Source organism: Achroia grisella, unplaced genomic scaffold (genome assembly GCF_030625045.1).
Source record: "Achroia grisella isolate CSIRO2021 unplaced genomic scaffold, CSIRO_AGI_Agris_v1 utg506, whole genome shotgun sequence".
Classification (NCBI taxonomy): domain Eukaryota; kingdom Metazoa; phylum Arthropoda; class Insecta; order Lepidoptera; family Pyralidae; genus Achroia; species Achroia grisella.
This window is the reverse complement of record NW_026712900.1, coordinates 294951-319023: the sequence shown is the minus strand read 5'-3', so window position 1 is coordinate 319023 and position 24073 is coordinate 294951. Positions and strand designations below refer to the sequence as shown.

Here is a 24073-nt window from a genome sequence, read left to right as displayed (position 1 = left end):
AAACTTTTTACCAAAACGAAGAAATAAGATAATTAATAACTATGAATTATTAATTAATTTAATGGAATGCGTATTTGAAGCACATATGTAATTTGTGTAAATTGCTCAAAAGATTTTATATAAAAATCTACTTAGGCAAAATAGATTTAGTGCTTACATGTATAGAGTTTTGGTCTCGATCAGAACACAGAAATTCATACTTATTATAATTATATGTAAAATTCTATTCACTTTCATTCATTCGATTAAAAAAATTATGAAACCACAACTATCAGTAGTCATATGAAAAGACCTATTAAATTTGAACCAATAATAAATTAAAATAAACTGCAATAAAATAAAACCATTAAAGCTGATAAACCAAAATGTAAAATAACTAAAGAAATATCTGTTATTTTTTTAATCTACAACCTAATGAAGACAACGCAACTAACATAATAACAATTTATGTACCTATAACCATTTACACAGTATAAGCATAGATTATACATTTATATATAATTACAGAGTAATAGATGTGTATAGTATTGATTCTGATTAAATACATCAAAAGCTATATATTTCTGACATTCTTATAACACTACATACAAGACCATAGATTCAAAACATTGCTTTTTATATTTGCATCAAACAAAATCTAACATCTAAACATTGATTCTAACACACAAACCTCTTATAATTATGAATAACAATGTATAGTCACATTTAAATATTCACTAAGTGATAATATACTTTTAGGCGATAGTTAATAGTGAAATTTCAATCATACTCTGAAAATTAGTAAATAATATATGAATTTCGTTGTATTATATACTATAAATAAGAATGAGAATAAATTGTAAATATTACTTTATATATATATATATATAGGTTTATGTAATTTCGTACAGTATGAATTGTAAAATATTTACTACAGAGACCAGCTTGACAATAGTCGACTAATAAGATAGAATACTCGAAGTAAATTTAATTCATACACCACATAACATTAAAATATATTCTTTATTAAAACATGTTAGAAGTTAGAATATAGATAATCAACATTTAAATAGTTATATATGGAAGACGATAATAGCAAACTATGACAACACTCATACACTTAATATTTATTTAATTAACATTAATATTTCAACATCGTTCCTTAAATATAACGTAAAATATGAACATACATGAACGCGTCGCGACGCAACCAACACAAGTCGTCAATATAGTCTAAGAAAACTTAATTGCGTATTTTAGATTCAATGCCTTTGGCACACTACTTCCAGAAAAATCTTACTTTAAGATTATTATAAAACCGAAATATACCACTTTCAGTTATTTTGATGTGGTAATAATAGTATCTGTTTTACAATAATTCTAATTGGCTATTATAGTTAGTTGACAATAAACATCAATAAATGCTATATTCATATAAGTGTTATAAAGGTTCTACTAAATCTACACCTCGTTATAAATTAAAATAATATATTATTTGCTGTGTATATAATTTGGATATATAGTTAATATATTGCTATAAAATTAAATCCACTAAATTTCTAATCATTGTATGAGAAGAAAGGTATATAACTTAATATTAAGTTTGACTTGCATTAAATATTTGTTTTTTTATAAAGCATGTCTACATGTGTTAAAAATTTGTGCGTGATCTTTTAGAATATATTTATCCATTTCCTTGATATTAAATACTCTTGCATGATCAATATTAGAAGATATACATTTGTTTTTAGTAAAATTATATATAACATAGGTGCTGTATTCAAAGTAACTATAATTAGAATTTGGTAGTGATCATGCAAGTGCATAAAATCTGTCTTATTCCAAATACATTTCTCTCATCTCCTTGAGATCCATGGGGTCTAAGTAACAGATTTAATTTAAGCTTTTCCATGCTTTGCCAGCTCTTCTGCCTGCATCTTGGTTCTAAGAGTGGGAACATCCTCAGGGATACGGACGATCGTATTGAATTTCTGAAATGCGACAAAAATATAGCTGTAAAATAGATAAGTAAGGATTGAAATTAATAAGAACCCAAGTAAAATAAATATAAAGAAATGGATTAAGAAAAAGTTAGAGTAGTTCCATATCAAGATATAAAGAGAAAGACGAAAGATCGTAGAAAGTTGCTATAGTTCCACCGGCAAGAGCGCATGTCTTCTTTACATAGTATAAAATGAAGTCACTTCCACGTTTGTTTGCTTACTCGTATATATTTTAAACTACGCAACGGATTTTGCATTTTAGTAATAGATAGAGGAATTCAAGAGGAAGGTTATATATATAATACATTTACATCCATGCGAAGCCGGAACGAGTAGCTAGTAAGTTATAAATTAGGTTAAAGAATTGTGAAAATACTCTTCATTTCATTCGATTTAACAAATACTCATTATACAGTGCTTGTTAATAAACAAGCTACTCATGTTATGTCGAAAAGTAGTATCAATAATATTACCACAGATATTTGGTCAGGGTTAATTTACATTAATTATTATCAAATGTTCTTTATAGCAGTGATAATAAACCTGAGTGATCAGGACAATGTAATTAACACCTTATATCCTATCCCTAACAATTTAATGTTATGCAAAAATTAGCGGCTCATTTATAATACGTTATTATATATGCAAACTTTATTTTGAATTCTTTACACAATCTCTTTTTATTATGTAAGTTAGGAAAATATATATTGTATGTATTTTTGTTCTATTACTACACGGTTATTATACATATTATCTTTTTTTTTTGACACCGTTTCTAAATTCTTAACCAGAATTCTAAAAAAGTTTTCAACTGAATTGTTTTTTGTCAATATTACGCGATTTCATATTCTTTCATCTGATTTTGATGTTATGTTGTATCATAGTAATTTTTACTAGTATGAAGTAGAATTTATTTGGAACAAAATAATATCTTAAAATGTATTAAAAGCTTACAGACTATTAAAAAGAGCTTTAATTTTTGAAAGTTTGTTTGCAATTGCTAAACTTAATTAATATTTGTTGGATTTCAAACATTATTTCACTCATAGATAGCGTGGTCAGAAAATGACTTAGGATAAATTCAGGATAGATCTAGTCATTAACATACCTCTTGTCTGGTCCCAGGAGTCACACGCCACAAGTAAACCATGTAACCAGGAATGCATAACATAGAAGAGAGGGCAGTGAACCAGCCAAACGCGTGTGACCACCAGGGGTATTCGTAGTTCATGTACTTAATCGGCTTCCATTGCACCAGGTTGAAAATGAACACGCTCTGTAATAGTTATCAAATTATTAATAGCAAATATGTGATAAGGTACATTGCCTTTAAAATTAAAAAGAAATAATTTCCTCTTTCGTTACTCGAACTCAAACTTAATAGGTTGATTCGATCTATTTTTTTTTTATTTATATTTATACTAATCCAGAAGTTATTTATTTTCTTTCAGTACTCACGAGAAAAAAATCATCATTATGCAAATACCTTTTCTAAAATACTAAAACTTACAATGCATATGGCAGGTGTGAATCCAACCCAGCAAAACTTCCACCAGATTGTAGGGTAGTATCCGATCATCTCCTTGATGCCGTCGTAGAAACGGTTCACGCCGAAAGCCCAAGATATGGAGACGCACTCGAAGAATATCAAGAATAGTAGGCAGAACCCGGAAACGGCATAGGAATCGAGGATTTGGAATACATACATACCGCCCTGAAATAAGAAAATTTGTATGAAATAAATGAACTCCGTTAAAGACTTTATTTAAATAGATAAATTAGAGTGAATTTATGCCAATATTGTTATTAAAAACAATTAACCTCAAATAAAAAACCTGTTTCAATTTATGTAATAATGTTTTATCCTGAAAAAGTATCTGATATTTCTTAATGTATAAAAATGTATAAAATATTAATTAGTGAAAGAAGTTACCTCAGAAATACAAGACAACCCAACCAAATACGATATGACACAGGTAATGGCTATGAAGATCTCCTTCCTTCTCCTGAGAAGTTTTGGCCACTCATCAATCACGGCAGTGATGAAACCTTCCATCGTACAAAACTGACTGTCCAAGCCGATGAGCAGGAGCATAAAGAAGAATAAGCAGGACCAAAGTGGAGCACCAGGCAGCTGGAGTACAGCTGAAGGATATGCAAGGAAAGCAAGACCGGGCCCTGCAAACGAATATTATATTAAATCTTCTACTGCAAAGTTGTCTTAAACATTTATTAAATTAAATATTCCTTGACTTTAAGCCACCAACATTAATATATTTTGCAGTATTTGTAAAGTAGTCAATCCATCCTCCGACGAGCGCCCTAAATGGTTTTTCTAGTACGGGATCATCAGTCTTTTTCAGTTGAGGATCAAGAATCTTTACATTCCAATTAAATATGCCATCACTTACCAGATGCTGCCACTTCTGCAACAGGTCGCTGCTGTTCGTGAGCCATGAAGCCGACCACAGAGAATATAACGAACCCAGCGAACATAGACGTACTAGAGTTTACGGAACAGACTATAAGAGCATCTCTGAAAAAAAAGATGATATGTTTTTCTAATATTATTAAAATAAGTTTATTTGTATGAAGATAAACTAGTAAATCAAAAATTTTAATAACATTTTAGAAAATAAACATTAAATTTATTGTTTTATAGTCGATTTTTCAATGATTGTAATTTCTTATGTAATCCAGTACCTTACTAGGTGTGTGAGATGGAGTATTAACAGTATTCGTTAACTTCTTTCTAAAAATTGGAATAGAAAACAAGGTAAACTTACTTGTACACATTATTAGTAAATTTGTTGTAACTCCCCAAAGCCACTAGTGTACCTAACCCCAAACCGTATGAGAAGAATATCTGAGTGACAGCATCTATCCACACTTCGGACTCCATAAGTTTGCTCATGTTTGGCATTACGTAGAACTTGATACCCTCCATCGCTCCTGGCAATGTAATACCTGCAAAAGATACAATATGATATAGTACCAACAAATACATTAAAGGCAATTTATCACTACGAAAGAAGTGCTTTTCTTCACATAACACATAAAAAAGTACCTAATAAATATATTATTTACAATGTTAAATTTCATTAAGTCGACGATGCTCTTTTTTACTAGGTAACTTTGAAATTGTGGAATTAAAAAAGATAATTGTATTTAGAAGATAATGGAAAGTGGAAATGGAATACGAAATAGTTTTAATAATTAAAACAATTGTTGTACTTTATTCAATGAATGATTAGAAATAAATCTGTTTTAAATTAATGTAGTTACTGTAGTAGATAACATTACTAAAACACAGGATGATATGAGCAAGAAAAAGGTTCCAGTTTGATCAAAACTGCTACATATTGGTTTCACCTATTTGCACAAGATAGATATATAGTATTTATTCAAATAAACTTAATATAAACACTTTTGTTTGTCAATTCTTTGATTCTACCACTCATTTGGAACTCAGACTTGGAGACAGACTCAGAGTCATCACAAAAAGAAGATAATGTGAACAATTCTTACCTCTAATCAGAAGCACAGTCAGCAAGAAGTACGGGAACAATGCAGTGAAATACACGACCTTTCCGGTCCAGCGGACACCCTTCCAGATGCAGAAGTAGCATAGAACCCACACCAGCAATAGTGTTCCAGCCAATTCCCAACGGATGTTGCCGATATTTTCAATACCGCTTGATATTTGAAGAGCACGACGTCTATATAAAAAATATATATATTTTTTTATTTTGTCATGTAGGGGATTGGGAATATCTACATTGCCAGCAATGTACTATATCAGGTTGACTTTCACGTGGTTCCCCCTGGAAACCATCGCGATAAATTCAGTGAATTTACCACGATGGGCTAACCGACCTGACCTCATAATCATCTTATCATCCTCCACTGGTTCGCCAGTGTAAACCGTTAGCGCAAGCGGGTGCACAATTATCATCCTTTATCATCCATAAGAAAAAAGAATATGTTATTCACAAAACATTGTACAGTATTTTGATATTTATATAAATTACTAGCTTACCTGGCAAATCGATTAATATCGTTATTAAATAATAAGGATTGATGGTAGAAGAGTGAACATTTTGGATATTTTCTAATGCCAAATTATAAAAAATTATATCTAAAAATATTTTCTTTTTGGGTTAACTACACATATCATTTAGGGGAATTAAAAGTAGCTCCGACGGGCAAGCAGTTACGGGGTTTTGTCACAGCTGAGTTTTGTTCTCTGTTCTATGATTTAGCACCTTAGACCTAGGATTTTGCCTTAACGGGCCTTTGCCCGTCAAGGCAAAATCCTGGGTACCAACGTTAGGTAATATAAAGTTAGATATATTACCTAACGTTGTATAAAGGTTGTCATTATCAAATATGAGGGTTGTTTTTTTTAAGGTTGATAATGGTATGGTGCACCCGCCTGCGCTAACGGTTTACGCTGGCGGGGCACCAGTGGCGGATGATAAGATGAACATGAGGTCAGGTCTGTTAGCCCATCGTGACTAATTGACCAGGAATTTAACACGATGGTTTCCAGGGGGAACTGCGTGAAGGTCAACCTGACATGGTACATATGAGGGTAGTTATTCCTTATTAGTATACACTGCATACCGAGGAGATAAAAACCATCGCTCCTACGAACACCCTTCATTGTTGTCCTTTTCGGGATAACAATTCAGTGGTGACCCTCATTGCCTAAAACTGGGACATCTCAAAATAAAAACCAAACAGGAAGCACTGAATCCATGGCAGAATATGCCAGGATTGGTACATTTAAGTCCTAATAATGGGCTACTTGAATCAATACTCCAATAGACTATTGCTATTGAGTAAGAAGAATATATGCATGCAAGTAGCGAAATTGGAAAAAGGACGAGCACAATAGATCTATGCAGGTCGCAGTGTCAAAGGTCTTAGCACCAGACAATAGCATTAGACACTTAGATATAATACACTTAGATTGTGGAATGAACTACCTGCCGAGGTTTTCTCGAGAGACTACAGCATGGGGGTTTTCAAGAAAGGTATATTAAGGTTTCTTAAGGTCGCAACGCAGACACCCCTAGGCGTCCATAGGCTACGGTAGCCGTTTACCATCAGATGGGCCGTACCCCCAATTAAAAAAAAAAAATAAAAAAGAAGTTCCTTATAACGTATGCTTTCCTATTACAACTAATCGTGTCTATGTCATGACTGTTTTGTAAACAAGCGTCGATAATTGTTGGTTCCGTTTCAGAATGATGAAGAGAAAATTATACAGTATTCATAAATATTAATGTTTCTCAATATCCGTCGATAGATAGCGAATGAATTACTGTTGTTGACTTGTTTTTGTGATTGTCTACACCAGAGGTTCCCAAACTTTTTTGTGTCGTAGACCCCTTGCCATACTTTCCCCCCATTCTTACCTAGTATTGATTTTTTGTAAATTTCTAATTGTAGTAAAGTTTGATGTTAAAAACATAAAGTAAAAACAACAAGACATCCGCTGTCGTAGACCCCTTGCAGTTTGTCATAGACCCCTGTGGGTCGATATATACCACTTTGGGAATCACTGGTCTAGACAATTTCTGGGTAATTCACGCTTCGTTGACGTTTTTACACTCATAGGAATATATTTTAATAATTTATTAGCAAATGTAAAGTAAAATAAACATCTACGTTTAAACTTAGCACATCGCCTTATTTCTGATGGTCGCGGGTTCGAATCCTCGTACGACACAAACAATTATATTCATGAGTATGATTGTTTGTATTGTATGTAGGTGTTTCCAATGAATTTACAAGAAAAATGTATTTAAATAAATAAAGATTTATTAGTTCAATTGCTTTTATATATTATAAACGTAGCTACGGTAACTATTTACCATCAGATGGGCCGTATGCTTTACTGCCACCTTCGTGGTACAATATGAACATCATCATTATATTTATTTGCAAGAGTACGGCCCAGCTGATGGTAAATAGTTACCGTAGCTATGGATAAGTTTAATATACTTACTCCCAGAACTCCTTAACAGGATCAGACAAGACCGCTTTGCTGATGTTCTTCCCGTTGAGGGTGCAGAATGTAGTCATGTCGATGGATGACCAGCAGGTGAGGTTCTTCCGATCGTAGGGGTTGACACAAGTGGCAGTGTTCCAATAGTTGTCGCAGGTTCGCCATGGGACATCTGTATTGGAAATTTCAGAAAAACCAAGTCATTTAAAAGATTATATTTGAACTAAATGACCTGCGTAAATTCATCTGCATCACACTTGCCCAATTTACATAATGTGTTTTTAGACTATAGCCTATGTGGTATTTTGATATTACTATACAGTTATATCAAAATCCGTTCAGTAGTGTTTGAAAGAAAGAAAGAAAGAAAAAATAATATTTTATTCAGTGCAATGTAAAAAATACAATATAAACAACAAACGAAAAAAAAGAGCAAATAAAATGTACATATAATTAAACTTAATTTATGGTAAATTAAGTTTATTTATTAAAAATTGTTAAATTAAAATTAAATTAGTTAAAGTAAATAATTAAAAATAATCATTTTTTACATCCAAAAATGCACTGAAATGGTTCCACTCAGCTTTAATGTATGAAAGAGACAAACATCCATAATCAAAAACTTTCGCGATTTTAATATTAGTAAAAAAATTTGCGTTTAGTACAATACAGTTAATATTTATGTTCGTAATGGTACTGCCAGAGATAAACGGGTGGTGAAATTTGACGACCTCGGTGGTCTAGCGGTTTAGCACAACGCCTTACTTCCGTAAGTCGCGGGTTCGATTCCTTGCACGGTACAAACATTTATATTCATGAGTATGATTGTTTGTATCGGTCTGGATATTTTCTATGTATTTAAAAGAATGTATAAATTCGCTTTAAACTCAAAAACTACTGAACGGATTTTCATGCGGTTTTTATTCATCAACGGAGTGATTTTTTAGAAAAGTTTAGATAATTTTATTTTGTGTAAAATACTTGAAATAACCGTGCAAATCCAGTAAGGGTAAAAGTATTAACTATTTCTTTTATCTCTAAAATGTACCGATACCTAATTGAAACATTCTGTATTGCATCAATTATTAACTATATAAATTACTATAATAGTTAGTGAGCAGTGATATATAGTTAGTTTCTCCTTCTCATTATCGCATAGCAGTAATTCTATTAGAAATTCAATCTTGCGTTGTAACTACTAGTAGTTCTGTATATTAAAATGGAATTGTATTTGTTACACTAGTTGAGCGCGCGTTAGAACCAGTGTAACGTTTTTGTTTACAAAACGATTAGAAACAAACAAACAAAAAGTTTAGAACAATAAATTAAGGGAAAAGGGATTGTCAGTAATGTGGTTTAATAACCCCATTGATAGCAATATATTCATTTATTTATATAACTTTAATGCACACAGTACAAAAGTAACAGTACATTTTATTTTATTTAATTATAGATCAGTGCAGAGTTATCTGTAGCTTCATTCATCATTGCGACACATAAAGCCATCTCCATTTTATTTTATTTTGTAATATTATATTTCTGTATTATTTAATTTGTAAACTTTATTTCTATTTATAAAATGTATCTCATGTATGCTATGTGTTTGTAATTGTTGAATAAAGAACTTATATATCTATCTATCTATCTATCTACATTTGGCGAACTTAACACGGTGCGGTATTTACTATCAGTCAACCATAGGTGGTACAAAAATAATCATAACAAAAAAATCAAGGCATAAAAAGTGATATAATAATATATATTACATTTATAATAATATATAAATATATACATTAATATGTGTAGTCTAGAAACATATTAAATAGTAGAGTTTATATTAGTCCCTGTTTGCAGTTGGTATATATGAATATAACCTTAATACATAGTTACATTTTTGGATGACTCTAACAAAATTTTATATGAATTACAATATAATTTTATGGAGTGGCTGAAGGCTAACTCCCGCCTGAAATTTTTCACATGTCAGCCTTCAAAGCTATCCCAGTATTGTTACATTTTTTTTATGAAATACAATATGATTTTTCTTCTTGACTTTGTATCTCGACTCATGTTGACACCCAAAAAGTGTAATTGAACAAATAAGAACCTACTTACAGCAGTTTGACCTCTAATTACTACTACTTCTCTTTCATCTTTTCTCACCTATACAATAGTATACTGACCTGATCGCATAGACATGAAAAAGTAGAAGATCGCCCAAGCGAGGATCACGATGTAGTAGACGTTCATCCAGCAAGACATCACAGCAGCCGCATACCCAATACCTGAACGATAATTAAGAACTTGTAAAGAATTATATTATTGCCATTTTATACTTTAAAAACCATGGTACACCATGTCTCCATGACGTTTTATTGTAAATTCTCCTTTTTATTGTAAATTTGAATTTGACTTGAATTTGACTCTTTATTGTAAATTCTCCTTTTGTGATAAATTCCAGGTGAATATGCCACGATGAGCTTACTGATCTGACCTCATGCTTATTTTATCGTCCTCCATTGATATCGCATCGCATACCGTTATCGCAGGCCGGTGCACCATTCCATTATTATTCATAAAAAAAATATCCGCCTCACCTTACCCTCCTTGCCAACATTTTTAATATATACATATTAACATATAATTTGACTAATTAGTATTGCTGTTAATTATTATTGAAGAAAATCAGACAAATTCTCATTTTCAGTACGCAACTAGCCAAAAGTTTTTGGTAAAAGACAGATGAATAGAAAATTTATGAAGTAACCGTATGTAATATTGATGTTATAATATTTTCTGTGATATATAGTATTTTGTAAAGTTTGTTATCATCTTAGTACTCAGCTTGTTATCTCTCATTTCCAGTTAGTTCCTAACTAAAATGTCGGCTATTGTAGTTGTCTATATATATTTTGTTACGAATTTGTGTACCATCTTCCTACGCAGCATGCATAATTATTTCAATAACAATGTAATTGTAATTTAATTTTGAATTAATTATGTGCAGAGGACCATGGTAATACTCCAAAATGTAACCAGTACTGCACTAAATATCTGTTATATTGTTTAAAATTTTATGATCGTTTATGAAGTTTACTTTTTTTATTGCCAAGAATGGTGTTGAAACTAAAAAAACTAAAGCAATTATTTTTAGATGCATATTTAGCATCTAACAATAATTGGTTCGTATTTGATTTGTTCGCGGATAAAAAGTATGCAATAACACCTATTCAAATAGGAAAAGAATAGAAATCGTCTATATGACTGATGAGGCAATCGATTAATTTAAATTAGACATACCCTCCTAATTTACTCTCATCAGGCAAATAAAATATACAAAATGACAAATTGCCCAAAGCTTTCACTCTCGCTCCAACCATTCGGAAACTTTAGATAATGTTGGACGTTAAAAAGGGTCGAGACTCAAGCCTCAATATCTAATTGTTCTCATTGTAATTTAGATGACATGGCGGGGCTTTGATAATTGTTTCACGATGAATTATTGTTTTTAACATTTAAAGGTAATAATGAAAATAACAGGCATTGCGTTTGAATAAAATTGGTATTTATAAATGTCGTCGGCAGATTTCGCGTTTCCTGTTCTACGATATTTATATTTATGATAATATTCTAGTGAGAGTAGCTGAACCAACTGCTGACGCCTACCCATATTGTTCGCTCTACCCCAACCATCTCGTGACTACGGTTAGTGTAACCTAGTGATATTATTAGATGAGAGTAGTTTTTTATACTGCGTAGGTAGCAAACAAAGCATACGGCCCATCTGATGGAAATTGGACGTTGCCGACCCTTAAGAAACCTTAATATACTCTTCTTGAAAAACCCCATGTTATATCTCGAGAGAACCTCGGCAGGCAGTACATTCCACAATCTAAGTGTACGCGGGAGAAAGCTCCCCTGAAACCACACTGTCCGAGACCACCTAAATTCCAGCGTGAATTCCCTGTTGATGGCGAGTGATGCGATGGTAAAAGGTAAACGTGGGCATTATGTCAAATAATTCTTTAGATCACAGTCCGTAGTATATTGGATAGAACACACATAGTGATGAGAAGTCTCGCCTCAAGCTAAGTAGTTCGATACCACTTAAGAGATTGGGATCATCGACAATTCTCATAGCCCGTCTCTAAACCGAGTCAGAAGTCATATTCATAATAAACAAGAAGGAGACTAAATGTCAAGAGAGGTTATTATATTATTCGTGTAAATGCCTGATGTACTATTTTATATTTTACTCTAATTTATGCTTTTTTTAAATATTACACAATTTGTCTTACCTTTGAAAATTGGCGCGATCTTGAACACACCCAATCCGCCAATCGTAAGCATTTGTCCCATCGCCAATTCCATGAAGAACATGGGTATTCCAGCCAGGATGAGGGTAAGGAAGTACGGTATAAGGAAGGCTCCCCCTCCATTCTTGTAGCAGAGGTAGGGAAACCGCCAGACATTGCCAAGCCCAATAGCCAGACCGATCACGGATAGGATGAAATCAAGTTTGCTGGCCCATGATCCTCGTTCAGGTAAATCAGATTTTATTGCCACCTCACTGCAAGAAGAAAACTCATTTATTTTCGCCTTTATGTTACATGGAACATAAATAGGCTATTATCTAGTGGTTAACACCATGGTCTTACCCTTTCCGATGGTTGGGGGTTCGATTCCTCGCACTGCACAAACTTTTATATACATGGGTATGATCGTTTGTATCGGTATGGGTGTTTTCTATGTATAATATGTATGTATTTTATATTTATGTATGTACGAAAAAAATAAGCATTTTTATAAATTGTATAGTGCCCAGAACATAAAGTTTGCTTAGCTCAGTACTATATGGCGCTGTGTAAATTGTCCTTGGTTATTATTATAGCTTTATGAAATGTATTTAATTGAGAACTTAATACAATACAACTGTTTCCTAATGCCTTATATAATATAATTTCTATATTAATATTCACTTACCTAGGTTTTTTGCTAGTTCCTTGCGCACTTAACTCTATGTCATCACCACGTCCATCATTTTTAGTGTCCATCTCTTATACTTTTCTTCTGAATACTTCTTTCTCCAATCCGTGTACAACTTCTAAGAGACGAGAATCGTCTCTTTCTCTCGCTAGTCTATTATATTTATGTTAAGGAAACTGTATTAACATTTTTACTTTGATTCGTGGACTAGATAAGAAGCACTGTCAATTTTGTACCTGTAACAATAATTAAAATCTTATTTATCGATCTTTTAAGGTTAAACAAAGAGGGCGAGAGGAGGGAGAATATCATTCATTTTTTTTTTATGTAATTGGAATGACAAACAAACTTACGAATTACTTCATGGTAAGTGGTAATCCTGACCTATACAGATGAAAAAATATCATGAGACACTCAGGATACCACTCATGCATTATAACAATATTATGAGAGACCATTCATGGGTTGCCAAGCTAGAGGTCTAAGATATCCTGTAACTTCACTGCTTAATCTACACTCTACAAACGAAACGAGTTTATAAAGTAAGCGAGTAAAATGCGATTTTATAGCAATATGCAATCTCTTACAGACAACCTGGAAGAGAGTATGTAACTAAGTATATAGAGAAAATAAATAAAGATATACAAGACACTACATTTACTATACGTCTAAAGTTGTTATTTTAAAAAATATATTTATTTTTTATGTCATAGAAAGAAACGCCACTGCACATCGTATATAGGTGTAGCCCACTCCTACATAAACGAAATATCTCCTTTGGAAAGAATACACTCTATCCTGAGGAAATAAAAATCAACGCTCCTGAGAATATCCTTCAATTCTTGTCCCTCATGAGTCTAATATCATTATAGTAAACAAACAGACTAGTTGATTTTATTTATTTAAACTTTATTGTATTTTATCAGGATGGATAAAGAAAAGTTTTCTTGAAAATCGTGTAATGCGTGAGGAAAATATGTGATGAAAACGTTACAAGAGTTGTGAATAGTGACTTTTATAAACATAATGTAAATGTTAACTATCGCTCAGATATTAGCACAAAAATAATAAGTCGTATTTGCTATTAACAATCTCATAGGCGTTTAGTAATAGGCTTTTTAAACTTATTGTTACTATGTTAAATTATTGACTACTAATATTAAATTATTGTGTATCATCTGTATTTCATATAGACCTGAGAAAGGACATAGGCTACTTTTAATGCGAAAAAGGGCTGTCCCCTTACAACCCTTATTCGCATTAAAAAGTAGCCTATTTCCTTTGTAAGGAATTTGGAATTTATGGAAATTGGTTGAAAGATTGCATGAAAATACCATCATTTATAAAGCTATTTTTAGGCTGTCAATTAAATGCAAATAAATATGATATTCAAAGTTAATAAAATAGGGGATGAAATGGAAATTCATCATTCGTCGCCCATTCCACGCAACCGAAGTCGCGGACACAGTTAAAATTAGCTTCAACGTATCGAAACTTAAACATAGACAGACAGACTTCTGCATTTATAATATTAGTAATGAAGCATGGAGAGACAGTAGCATTTTTTATCAGCCTATTTGCCTTTCCAATCACGCGAAGAGCATCCTCTTATTAAAGTTGCGTGAAAATTAGGTCGAAATTTACATAAACATAACAAAAAGGGAGCAAAAGTAAGAACAGTCTTTATGGAAGCCCGAAATAGGCTTATGGGGTGATTGTATTATCGACAGGGGTTTTTATATCTCAGCGTAAGACGACGGATCCCATTTATTTACGACTAGAGACCAACTTTGTCCATCTTACATGATGTTGTGAATCTAATATATGGAGGAGAAGGGATTGTTAGTGATATGGACTGATGACCCCATTGCATGCAATGTACCATGTCAGGTTTACGTTCACGCGATTCCCCTTGGAAACTGTCATGATAAATTCCTGGTGAATTTGTTACGATGAGCTGATTGACCTGATCTCATGTTCATCTTATCATCCTCTACTATTTCCCCGTCAGCGACGCATAATTCCATTATAACCCGCTTCCACTTGGAATCCGTCATGATAAATTCTTAGTGAATGTGTTACGATGAGCTGATTGACCTGATCTCATGTTCATCTTATCGACCTCTACTATTTCCCCGTCAGCGACGCATAATTCTATTACGATACATACAAAAAATAAAAAATAAATATTCTCATATAGGTGCAGTGTACGAATCCCTATTTCACTTGGTCACGGCATCACGCGTGATCGGTTCGACCGATTTCGCTGATTCTTCTAAGATAGTTGTGCGGAATATTACAATTGAATAAATAGAAAATTATTTATTCAAATAATTTACATTTAAGTCACAGTTAACTTTTGAATAGTTATTACTTATTTTTTTAATCTACCGCTCACGAAAGCTGTCTCATCACAAGATCTAGAAAGAATCTTGCGTGTTGTTCTTTTAAATAATATAGTTGTGACTTTACATTTTTATATTGAAACTAGCTGCACCGGCAAACGTTGTTTTGCCTTAAAATAAAAAAAAAATTTAGGGGTAGACTACCCCTAACATTTAGAGAGATGAAAAATAGATGTTAGCCGATTCTCAGACCTACTCAATACGCTCACAAAATTTCATGAGAATCGGTCAAGCCGTTTCGGAGGAGTATGGGAACGAAAACTGTGACACGAGAATTTTATATATAAGATATGTGAATACAGACTACCAACAAGCATTAATGTTGTAGTAAAACGTCAAATCATTCTCGAACTGATTTTATTTTAATGAGGTAATATCTATATACTGAAGCAACACAAACCGTGTAACATACCCATATCAATTAATACTATAAAATGATTACTACAAATGTTAAAATAATAATAATGTCAAAATAAAAATACACGACCAACTGGTTGAGTAACTAAATACGTGTAAATCAATCGTAGTGAAGTTAAATAAAACAGTAATTGCGAATTCAATACTCATAATTAAGAGAGGACGTCTATCGGATCAGATAGGTTTTGTATATAAACTAGGATAAATCACATTATAAATATATACTATATTTCCTACATTTTTTTATAGGTACTCCTAAAAATCTGCCGCTATCCATTTGCGTCTCTTTTCATAAATTCCTTTTTTTTTCGGACTACTCTAATGCTGTTGGCCACAACTGGCCTTTACAACTCACCGGACGTTAGGGGGCGAGTGCAGATGGCACTCCAAACCCGCGGAAGGACTTATGGAGCGGCTGAAAGCCAATTCCTGCCTGATGGATACGACTTTAATCTGAGGGCACCACTAGGGGTTCGAACCTCGGCTCAGGCCGTCGTAATTTCGATCCCCGTTTGAATTGGACGGGGGATCGATCGGAGGGGATATAAATTCCAAGCATCTAACATTATTCCTTTTTGGTTGCGAAACACAGCCTTGTTTTTCGTTGAACGTTCATACGATGTAAATCTCTGTTTCCCGCCTAAGTACGGTTGTAACTTTGAGGGTTTGTGTCTTTGTATTTCCTTATGGCATCGACAGCTACATAACATGTCTAGCATACATTCAATTCTACTCACGTAATTTATATATACTAGGGATATTTATTTATACTAGTCGCTCAGTGATTGAAGTTCCAACCATCTTAATCCTAATAGTATCCTACTAATAGTATAAATGTGAAAGTACGGATGTTTGTTACGCTTTCAAGCAAAAACTACTGAACCGATCATCATAAAATTTTGTACACATGTTCTTAGAGGTATAGGTAGAATAAAAATAAATCAAATATTTTTATAAAAAACAATAAAATAGAATACCAACATTTTGCTACTTCACCGCCATCTAGCGGCCAATGAAATTATGCAGTAATGATAATTAGTGAGTATGAATGGATGTTTGTTACTCTTTCACGCAAAAACTACTGAACGGATTTTGATGTAACTTTACAATAACATATAGGCTGTAAATTTCATGAAAATTTTCGGATAAACCGCGGGCATATCGAGTAATTAATATAATATTCACAAATAATATTAAATGCACGAGATTTTCATTTAAGGTTAGACATAGACACCTTTTTAAAAGTATACAATGTGAATAAACGGGCGTTTAAAAAAAATCAGAATTTCTTGCCAGTTCTTCTCAATTAGGTCTGTATACTAAACTGAATGGTAGGGATTTTTTTTATTAAACTTAATATTCACAAGCTAAAATGTACAACTTGAATAAATTATTTTTGATTTAATTTGATTTAAAGAGAAACAATATTACTCTAATCTCAATCTGACAAACAATAAACAAAAGAGTATAAGCCTGTCCAAAATATATGGTAATGTGTGCAATGTTTTTTTATTAAATTAATGCATTTTTATTTTAATTATTTGTTTAAAGTATGAATATTAAAATAATGTTAGTATTGATCAAATAGTCAAATATTTCGCTATTGTTTTGGCAAAATTTTAATAAACCGTAATAGAAATTAAAAAAAAAAGAATTATAATTAGAATTAATTCAAAAACAAAAACTACAGTTATCTGTCAAAATTATGTACACAAATGTAGTGTGATGATATTTAAAAGATTTCATTTTCAATTCTTTAAAGTGACTGGGAATTTTATTATGTTTTTTAATGCCTTTTAAATAGTATTTTTTTTATGAAAGGATCTTTTACATAATATATATTAATTAATATACAATAAACGATTAATTAATTTAGTTGGATCTTATCTTTCAAATCTGGAGACAAAATCGGTGAAAATGCTGTAACCTTTTGAAAAAAATGTGAATGACAGACAGACAATTAGCTTTTTTATTTTTTTTTTCGTTGAATACCGTACTTTCATATGAATTTAATGAAAAGCTGGTAATTTGAAATTTTAAACAGATATTTCAATTTTATTTACTTGTATAGATTAATAATATTAGTACCGACTCACCAAGTTTGAAATATCCATACGAATGAATATTTCAAATAATAAAAAACCTTATCGAATACCTAAACCTTCTTCAGAAATCATTCAATCGATGGATGAAGTCCATATGAAAACCGTGCAGTAGTTTTCGAGATTATCTATAACATACAGAGATACACGAAGGCGGACTTTATGTTATAAGGTTTTTTTTTTGTGTAACATTGTATATACATAGATACATACTTGTATATTGATTATTCTTATTTAAATAAGTTTTAATTCATATAATACTTATTATTATTTTATTTTATCATCATTATATGTTTGTTCATCATCAGAAAAAAAACTAAAAAAAATTAGTTTATTTTCTGTTTGCATATTACATTCCGATATTAAAATCCGTTTCCCTAATGTTGCCTTGAAAAGATTGCTTTCAGCAATAAGACCGCCTTATTGTAACTACATATATGTTCTTAAATATATAGTTTATGCCTTTTATTTGCTTTATGTTTCAAATAAAGTGTATTCTATCTATGTATCCCTAACAATTAAGAGTCTATTTCTAGAACCTTCTAAATTTGTTAATCGTGCTGCGAACTCTACAGTCGTAAAATCAGTCACATCAAATTCAGGCAAAGCAAATGGAACTCTCTTTCTAATAGCAGTAGGTAACATTTCAAGTATCAATTCATAATAATAGGCAGTTATTCCTGATAGGGCTATAATAGAATAACTGGAGGCATCTAAATCATTGCCAATTACGAACGATACCCTTGAACTCTTCATATAGTTACCAATCAACTAATTACAGAGATGTTATTCTAAAACAAAACATATATGTTCACTAATAGGGTCTGGATTTACTTTATTTGACATTAGCTGACCTACGCAACTTCATCTGCGTCATATATTCCGGTTTTTCAACTTTTTCATCTGCGTCATATATGTTATATAGCTTTGTCTTGGTTTTTCAAAATCACTACCTTCAACTCAATATTTTTTTTTTTTTCCTACAATATACAATATAGGTTATATTTATTACCTATATGATTAAGGGATTAATTTAGATGTATATGCTATAAAGCTAAGCTGTCATAAATACGAAAAAAGGGTGCCTTTTGCTCTATCGACAATAATATTTCAAAAAGAAAAAAAATTTACTTTCGTATGTTTGTAACGAATAAACTCAAAAAGTACTGGAACTATTTCCAAAATTCTGTCACTATTGGAATAATACAATATACCTGAATAATGTACTATTTATACTTATTCCTAGAAAACAATTAGGGATCTCTATTAAATCTTCAATAATGTATCCCAAGATATAAAAAATAATCCCATAAAATGTCATTCATCGCATACGCTACGGAAATGTCCGCTAGTAATTATAATAATATACAAAAACCCTTCATAATCAAATCATTGAACATTCAATCAATAATCATTCTCCATATTCGTTTTTATATTATTCAAGTAATTTAATTCAGAGCTTACTGAATTCAGCTGGTTATTTTCAAAAATCTCCCGAATATGATCGCGTTCCTTGAAAATTCCGCGACGCGTTCCATTTTAATGTATAATTTTTAAAAAATAAAAAAACACATAAAAGAACTTACTGTTAAATCAAAACACACACACACACAGCATCACAATCACTACAATAAGAACACAGTACACGGCACAGCATGCATTGTTTTAGAGTTCGCGCGTTATCGAAATGGCGGCTCTCTGGGTGTCGTCAAAATGGCGGACCTATCCTCGAACGTGTGTTGTTCAACCACATGCTTCAACACGAATGTGATGTTGGCAGCTAACATTGCAAACTCCACAGGATGGAGAACAAGTTAACAGTGCAACTGTCAGCCGTAGAAAGAATTTATGAGTCGTATCACTGCGACAATTGGCACCCTCCGGATGACAGTGTTGGGTTACATGCCTAGCTATGTCGCTAACACGATATCGCGACGGAACTAATAGTTGGATGATCCTAAATATAACATATATTATATATATTTATATTACATATATATTTGACACATTCAATAGGTCTTTTAACTCTAAGATAGATAACAATATATAGCAACTTTTTGGGTGTTTCTTCCAGCGTTATCAGTACATTTTAACTTTTAAATTACACCGTTGCAATGCTTATTAATATTATTAATACGAAGGTAACTCTATCTGTCTGTCGCGCTTTCACGCTAAACCTACTAAACCGATTTAAATGAACATTTGGTACACACATAGTCTACACTATGACAAAAGACATAGGCTACTTTTTAATGCGAATAAAGAGTTGTAAGGAAAAATGAACGGTTGTATGGAAGTATCGCCATTTTAAAGCTAGAAACTGGAAACGTATCCTTTATATAGGCTTTGATATATAGCCTACTAGCTACTCGCCCTGGCTTCGTCCGGGTGTACATGTGTCATACATATAAACCTTCCTCTTGAACCACTCTATCTATTAAAAAAACCGCTTCAAAATCGGTTGCGTAGTTTTAAAGATTTAAGCATACATAGGAACGGACAGAATGCTACAGCGACTTTGTTTTATACTATGTAATGATGTGTAATTCTGATATATAAGCTATATTCATGTAAAGTTTTATCAAATTCAGTAGTTATTTCATTCATCCATAATCACAAACTTTCGTGTTTATAATATTAGAAAGATAGATATAATGTTAGAAAGAACCGATATACCGAAGACAGAGATAACGCAAAACGTAGTACCTAATATGTCCACCTACAAAAATTCAATATATTTAATTTAATTTCAGACATTCCATTCCTGAGAGAAATATTTCCAAGACAAGATGGCAGATATCAAAACCGTTGTCATTGCAGAATAGCTGCGAATATTATAAATCTTATTTTTAACAAAAAAGTCGCAAACACAATACTGTCTCCCTGAAAAGGGCCCGAAAAGTGTGAAGGACGTATCCTTGACATGTCTTCTCGGTCTATTATTGTAGAATAATCTACTGTTAATGTATTTTTCCCGCCTTTTTCGTATATATTTTTATTATCTATTTCTGTGACACTGTTATTTATATACCTATTATTAAACATTTCGTTCTGTATTAATTTTATTTCTAGTTTATTTTACTTATCATTACTACAGATTTTTTTTTTAATGTAGTAATACTATTTTATGCTTGATTGGAAGGGAAAAGGTGCAAATTCCAACAGCCATAATTATTAGTGTTTGTTAACATTATCATAGAGGTCGTATATTTTTTTTATTATGAGGTAAGCATAAGAAATGGTTTATGCTGATGGAAAATACAGTGCACGTTTTTTATATATTGTCGTTAGGTTTGTAATTTTGTTACTCGATAGCTCTAGATGATTTGATTCAATTTTACTTATCATTACTATAGATTTTTTTTAATGTAGTAATACTATTTTATGCTTGATTGGAAGGGAAAAGGTGCAAATTCAAACAGCCATAATTATTAATGTAACAAACATTAATAATTATGGCTGTTTGAATTTGCAACATTATCATAGAGCTCGTATATTTTTTTTATTATGAGGTAAGCATACGAAATGGTTTATACTGACGGAAAATACAGTGCACATTTTTATATATTGTCGTTAGGTTTGTAATTTTGTTACTCGATAGCTCTAGATGATTTGATTCAAATATAACCACATTTTAAACTAACACCATGTTGCGGATTCACCTGCACCTTTGAAAAACATTAATTTACATTTATTTTAGAGTTATAACAAATAAGCTGTTCCCCGCGGATTCGTCTACTATTTTAGATAAAGATAGCCTATGTCCTTTATCCTCTATCTCTCCCTATGTAGATCTCGTGATACAGTCTATCATCATATTAAATTTCATTAAGATCTGTTACGCCGTTTAGGCGTCAGAAGGTAACAAACGTACAGACACACTTTCTAATTTATAATATTAGTATGGATTGGAACAAATTATGTTTAATATACAGTTTATTATTATATCCTATATATATTAAACATATACTAATTATGTAAAATATATATAGAAATAGGTGCATTTATATTAACAATACATGCAAAAACACACACAAAATTAATTTAAACACATTTAATCCATGCATAAGGATACACAACCACTTTACTAACAGGTACAATAATATCACAGCATAGAAGAAAAATTAGAGAAGAATCGTTTAATAGACCAGGTTCATATGCATAATTATTGTATTCCGCTATAAATAATATCTTTGATTGTTTAATTTGTTAGTGGTGTTTCCATCACCAGACATACTGTCAAGAATATAATTTCACATAAAAAAAAATTAACACGATAACGACCTCACGACCCTTGGATTGTAAGTCTAGGTATTAAACTACTAGGCCACAACGGCCTCAATTATCTTTTTGAAATTGAATTATTTAAATTATTGATATTTTTGTAAAAGTTATTGTAATTCATTCTGTAATATTACATAATATATAAGTTAATAGACTACAGACATAAACACACAAAGACAATATTTATGTAGTACATTATACATAATAGTACATAGCAATAATGAATAACATAGACCATAGACAACATAGTAGTATTCTAAATTCAAAACAAACATAGACAAAAACACAAATATGGAAATAAAACACACATATTATAAAAATGTACTTTACTTACAAATCACCAGCGACCATATATATATAATATATATATAAACTAATTAAATTAAACTGAATTAACTAATGTTTAATAGTAATTTACTTTGCAAACCATCTCAGAGGACAGATGCCATCCGATTGTAGACAAAAGGATTTGGGAGGCAGCATCCTGGAATTTGCGCATGCGCGGGAAAACGAGTCCTGTCTCTGTACTATGGGTTCTCACTTTTCTAAGATATTTCGAAAACACCTTTATAATTAACTAACTATCTATATTACGTATTATATACTAGAAATGTTATGTATTCTATTCTGTTTACATTATATATGTGTTAAATATCCTACGATTTATATATTGATAAATAAAAATAATAAGAGTTTATAATACCAATATAGCTGTATAGGATGTTCCTTAGTGTGTGTTACGGAAGGAAGGACTATATTAGGGCTGGTTAAAAACGAGACACGTTCCTAGGTGAGGTAAAATAGGTGTAATCAGCTCGCTAGCAAAAATATAAAGACAATACGAATATAATGGCATAAGAAAACAAACGGTATATAAAAAAAGAACGACAAAATATAAAATTCAAATATATATAAAAAAACATGTAAAGAAAATCAAAAAGGTTGCCATCGGCAACAGTGTGCATAAATCCATATAAAAAGTAAAAAATAATTTGGCGCCAAAATGTAAAAATTAATTTTAAAAAACATAATATGGAAATTGAAGGGATTTAGAGCAAATATATATATGCCACATTTAAAGCTACAAAATAAAGACATTGTGTGATTAGTGATTACACTTTTCATTGTTATTATAGAAGATTCCCTAATAAATAGTATGTATGTACAAAAAAATGTATATAAGCATTTATGTCATGTAAATAACTATATATTACTTAGATGTTTTTAGCTTGTAGATGATCGTTGTTCAGGGTATGACAAGCAAGCTAACGTATGCTAGTACAAAAAAATCAGTACCGTGGTCTTATGTTCATGACACTGCCTTTGGTACTGTTAGTACTTTGTGTGAATTCTGTGATAATCATGCAACAGATGATGATGATAATAAAGATTAATGATTAGTGAAATTGGTACAGATTAGTGAAACTGATACAACACATACGCTAGAGATTGTACTATTTATAGCGTATGTTCAAGTCGATCTTCTGTGTACAGACAGACAGACATACAGACAGACAGACATATAGACAGACAGGGGGACAGACCCCCCTGGAAACCATTGCAATTCCCGATGCATTCATAACGATAGGCTAATAGACCCGACTTCATGCCCATCCTATAATCCTCTCCCCGCTAGCTTCTACCATTTGTTGTAGACTCTTTGCACATTTTTTTATAATACCTATTTTTGAATCAATTTGGAATGTCTTTTGCCGTTTTAGAATTGTCAATTTACTGTTTATCTTCCTAATATGTATATTCTCACTCGCCGATTACAGTGTAATGGGCCTATGACGCCAGCAGTGTGCGCTCGAGATGGCATAATACTTCCTTCTCTTTCCCACATAAACTACAGTCAATATATATGATTGTCACTTTTTA

The 24073-nt window shown here is 31.8% G+C and overlaps 1 protein-coding gene across 2 annotated transcripts; it reads right to left on the bottom strand.

Annotated features, from left to right (window-relative positions):
* Positions 1-1346: 1346 nt before the first annotated feature.
* On the bottom strand, positions 1347-22592 carry LOC131846212 (sodium- and chloride-dependent GABA transporter 1). Of its 2 annotated transcripts, none has more exons than XM_059195461.1 (12): positions 22527-22592; positions 12982-13220; positions 12297-12568; positions 10182-10283; positions 7999-8170; positions 5511-5701; positions 4769-4949; positions 4394-4518; positions 3916-4160; positions 3493-3696; positions 3091-3258; positions 1347-1970 (listed from the first exon to the last, which is right to left on the bottom strand). In XM_059195461.1, exons 2-12 carry the CDS (start codon positions 13050-13052, stop codon positions 1878-1880), a joined length of 1824 nt encoding a protein of 607 aa, XP_059051444.1. In that variant the 5' UTR covers positions 13053-13220; positions 22527-22592; the 3' UTR covers positions 1347-1877. The 2 variants fall into 2 exon arrangements, with proteins under 2 accessions (XP_059051444.1, XP_059051443.1); XM_059195460.1 differs by lacking the exon at positions 22527-22592 and adding an exon at positions 19495-19729.
* Between the last annotated feature and the right edge of the window lie 1481 nt (positions 22593-24073).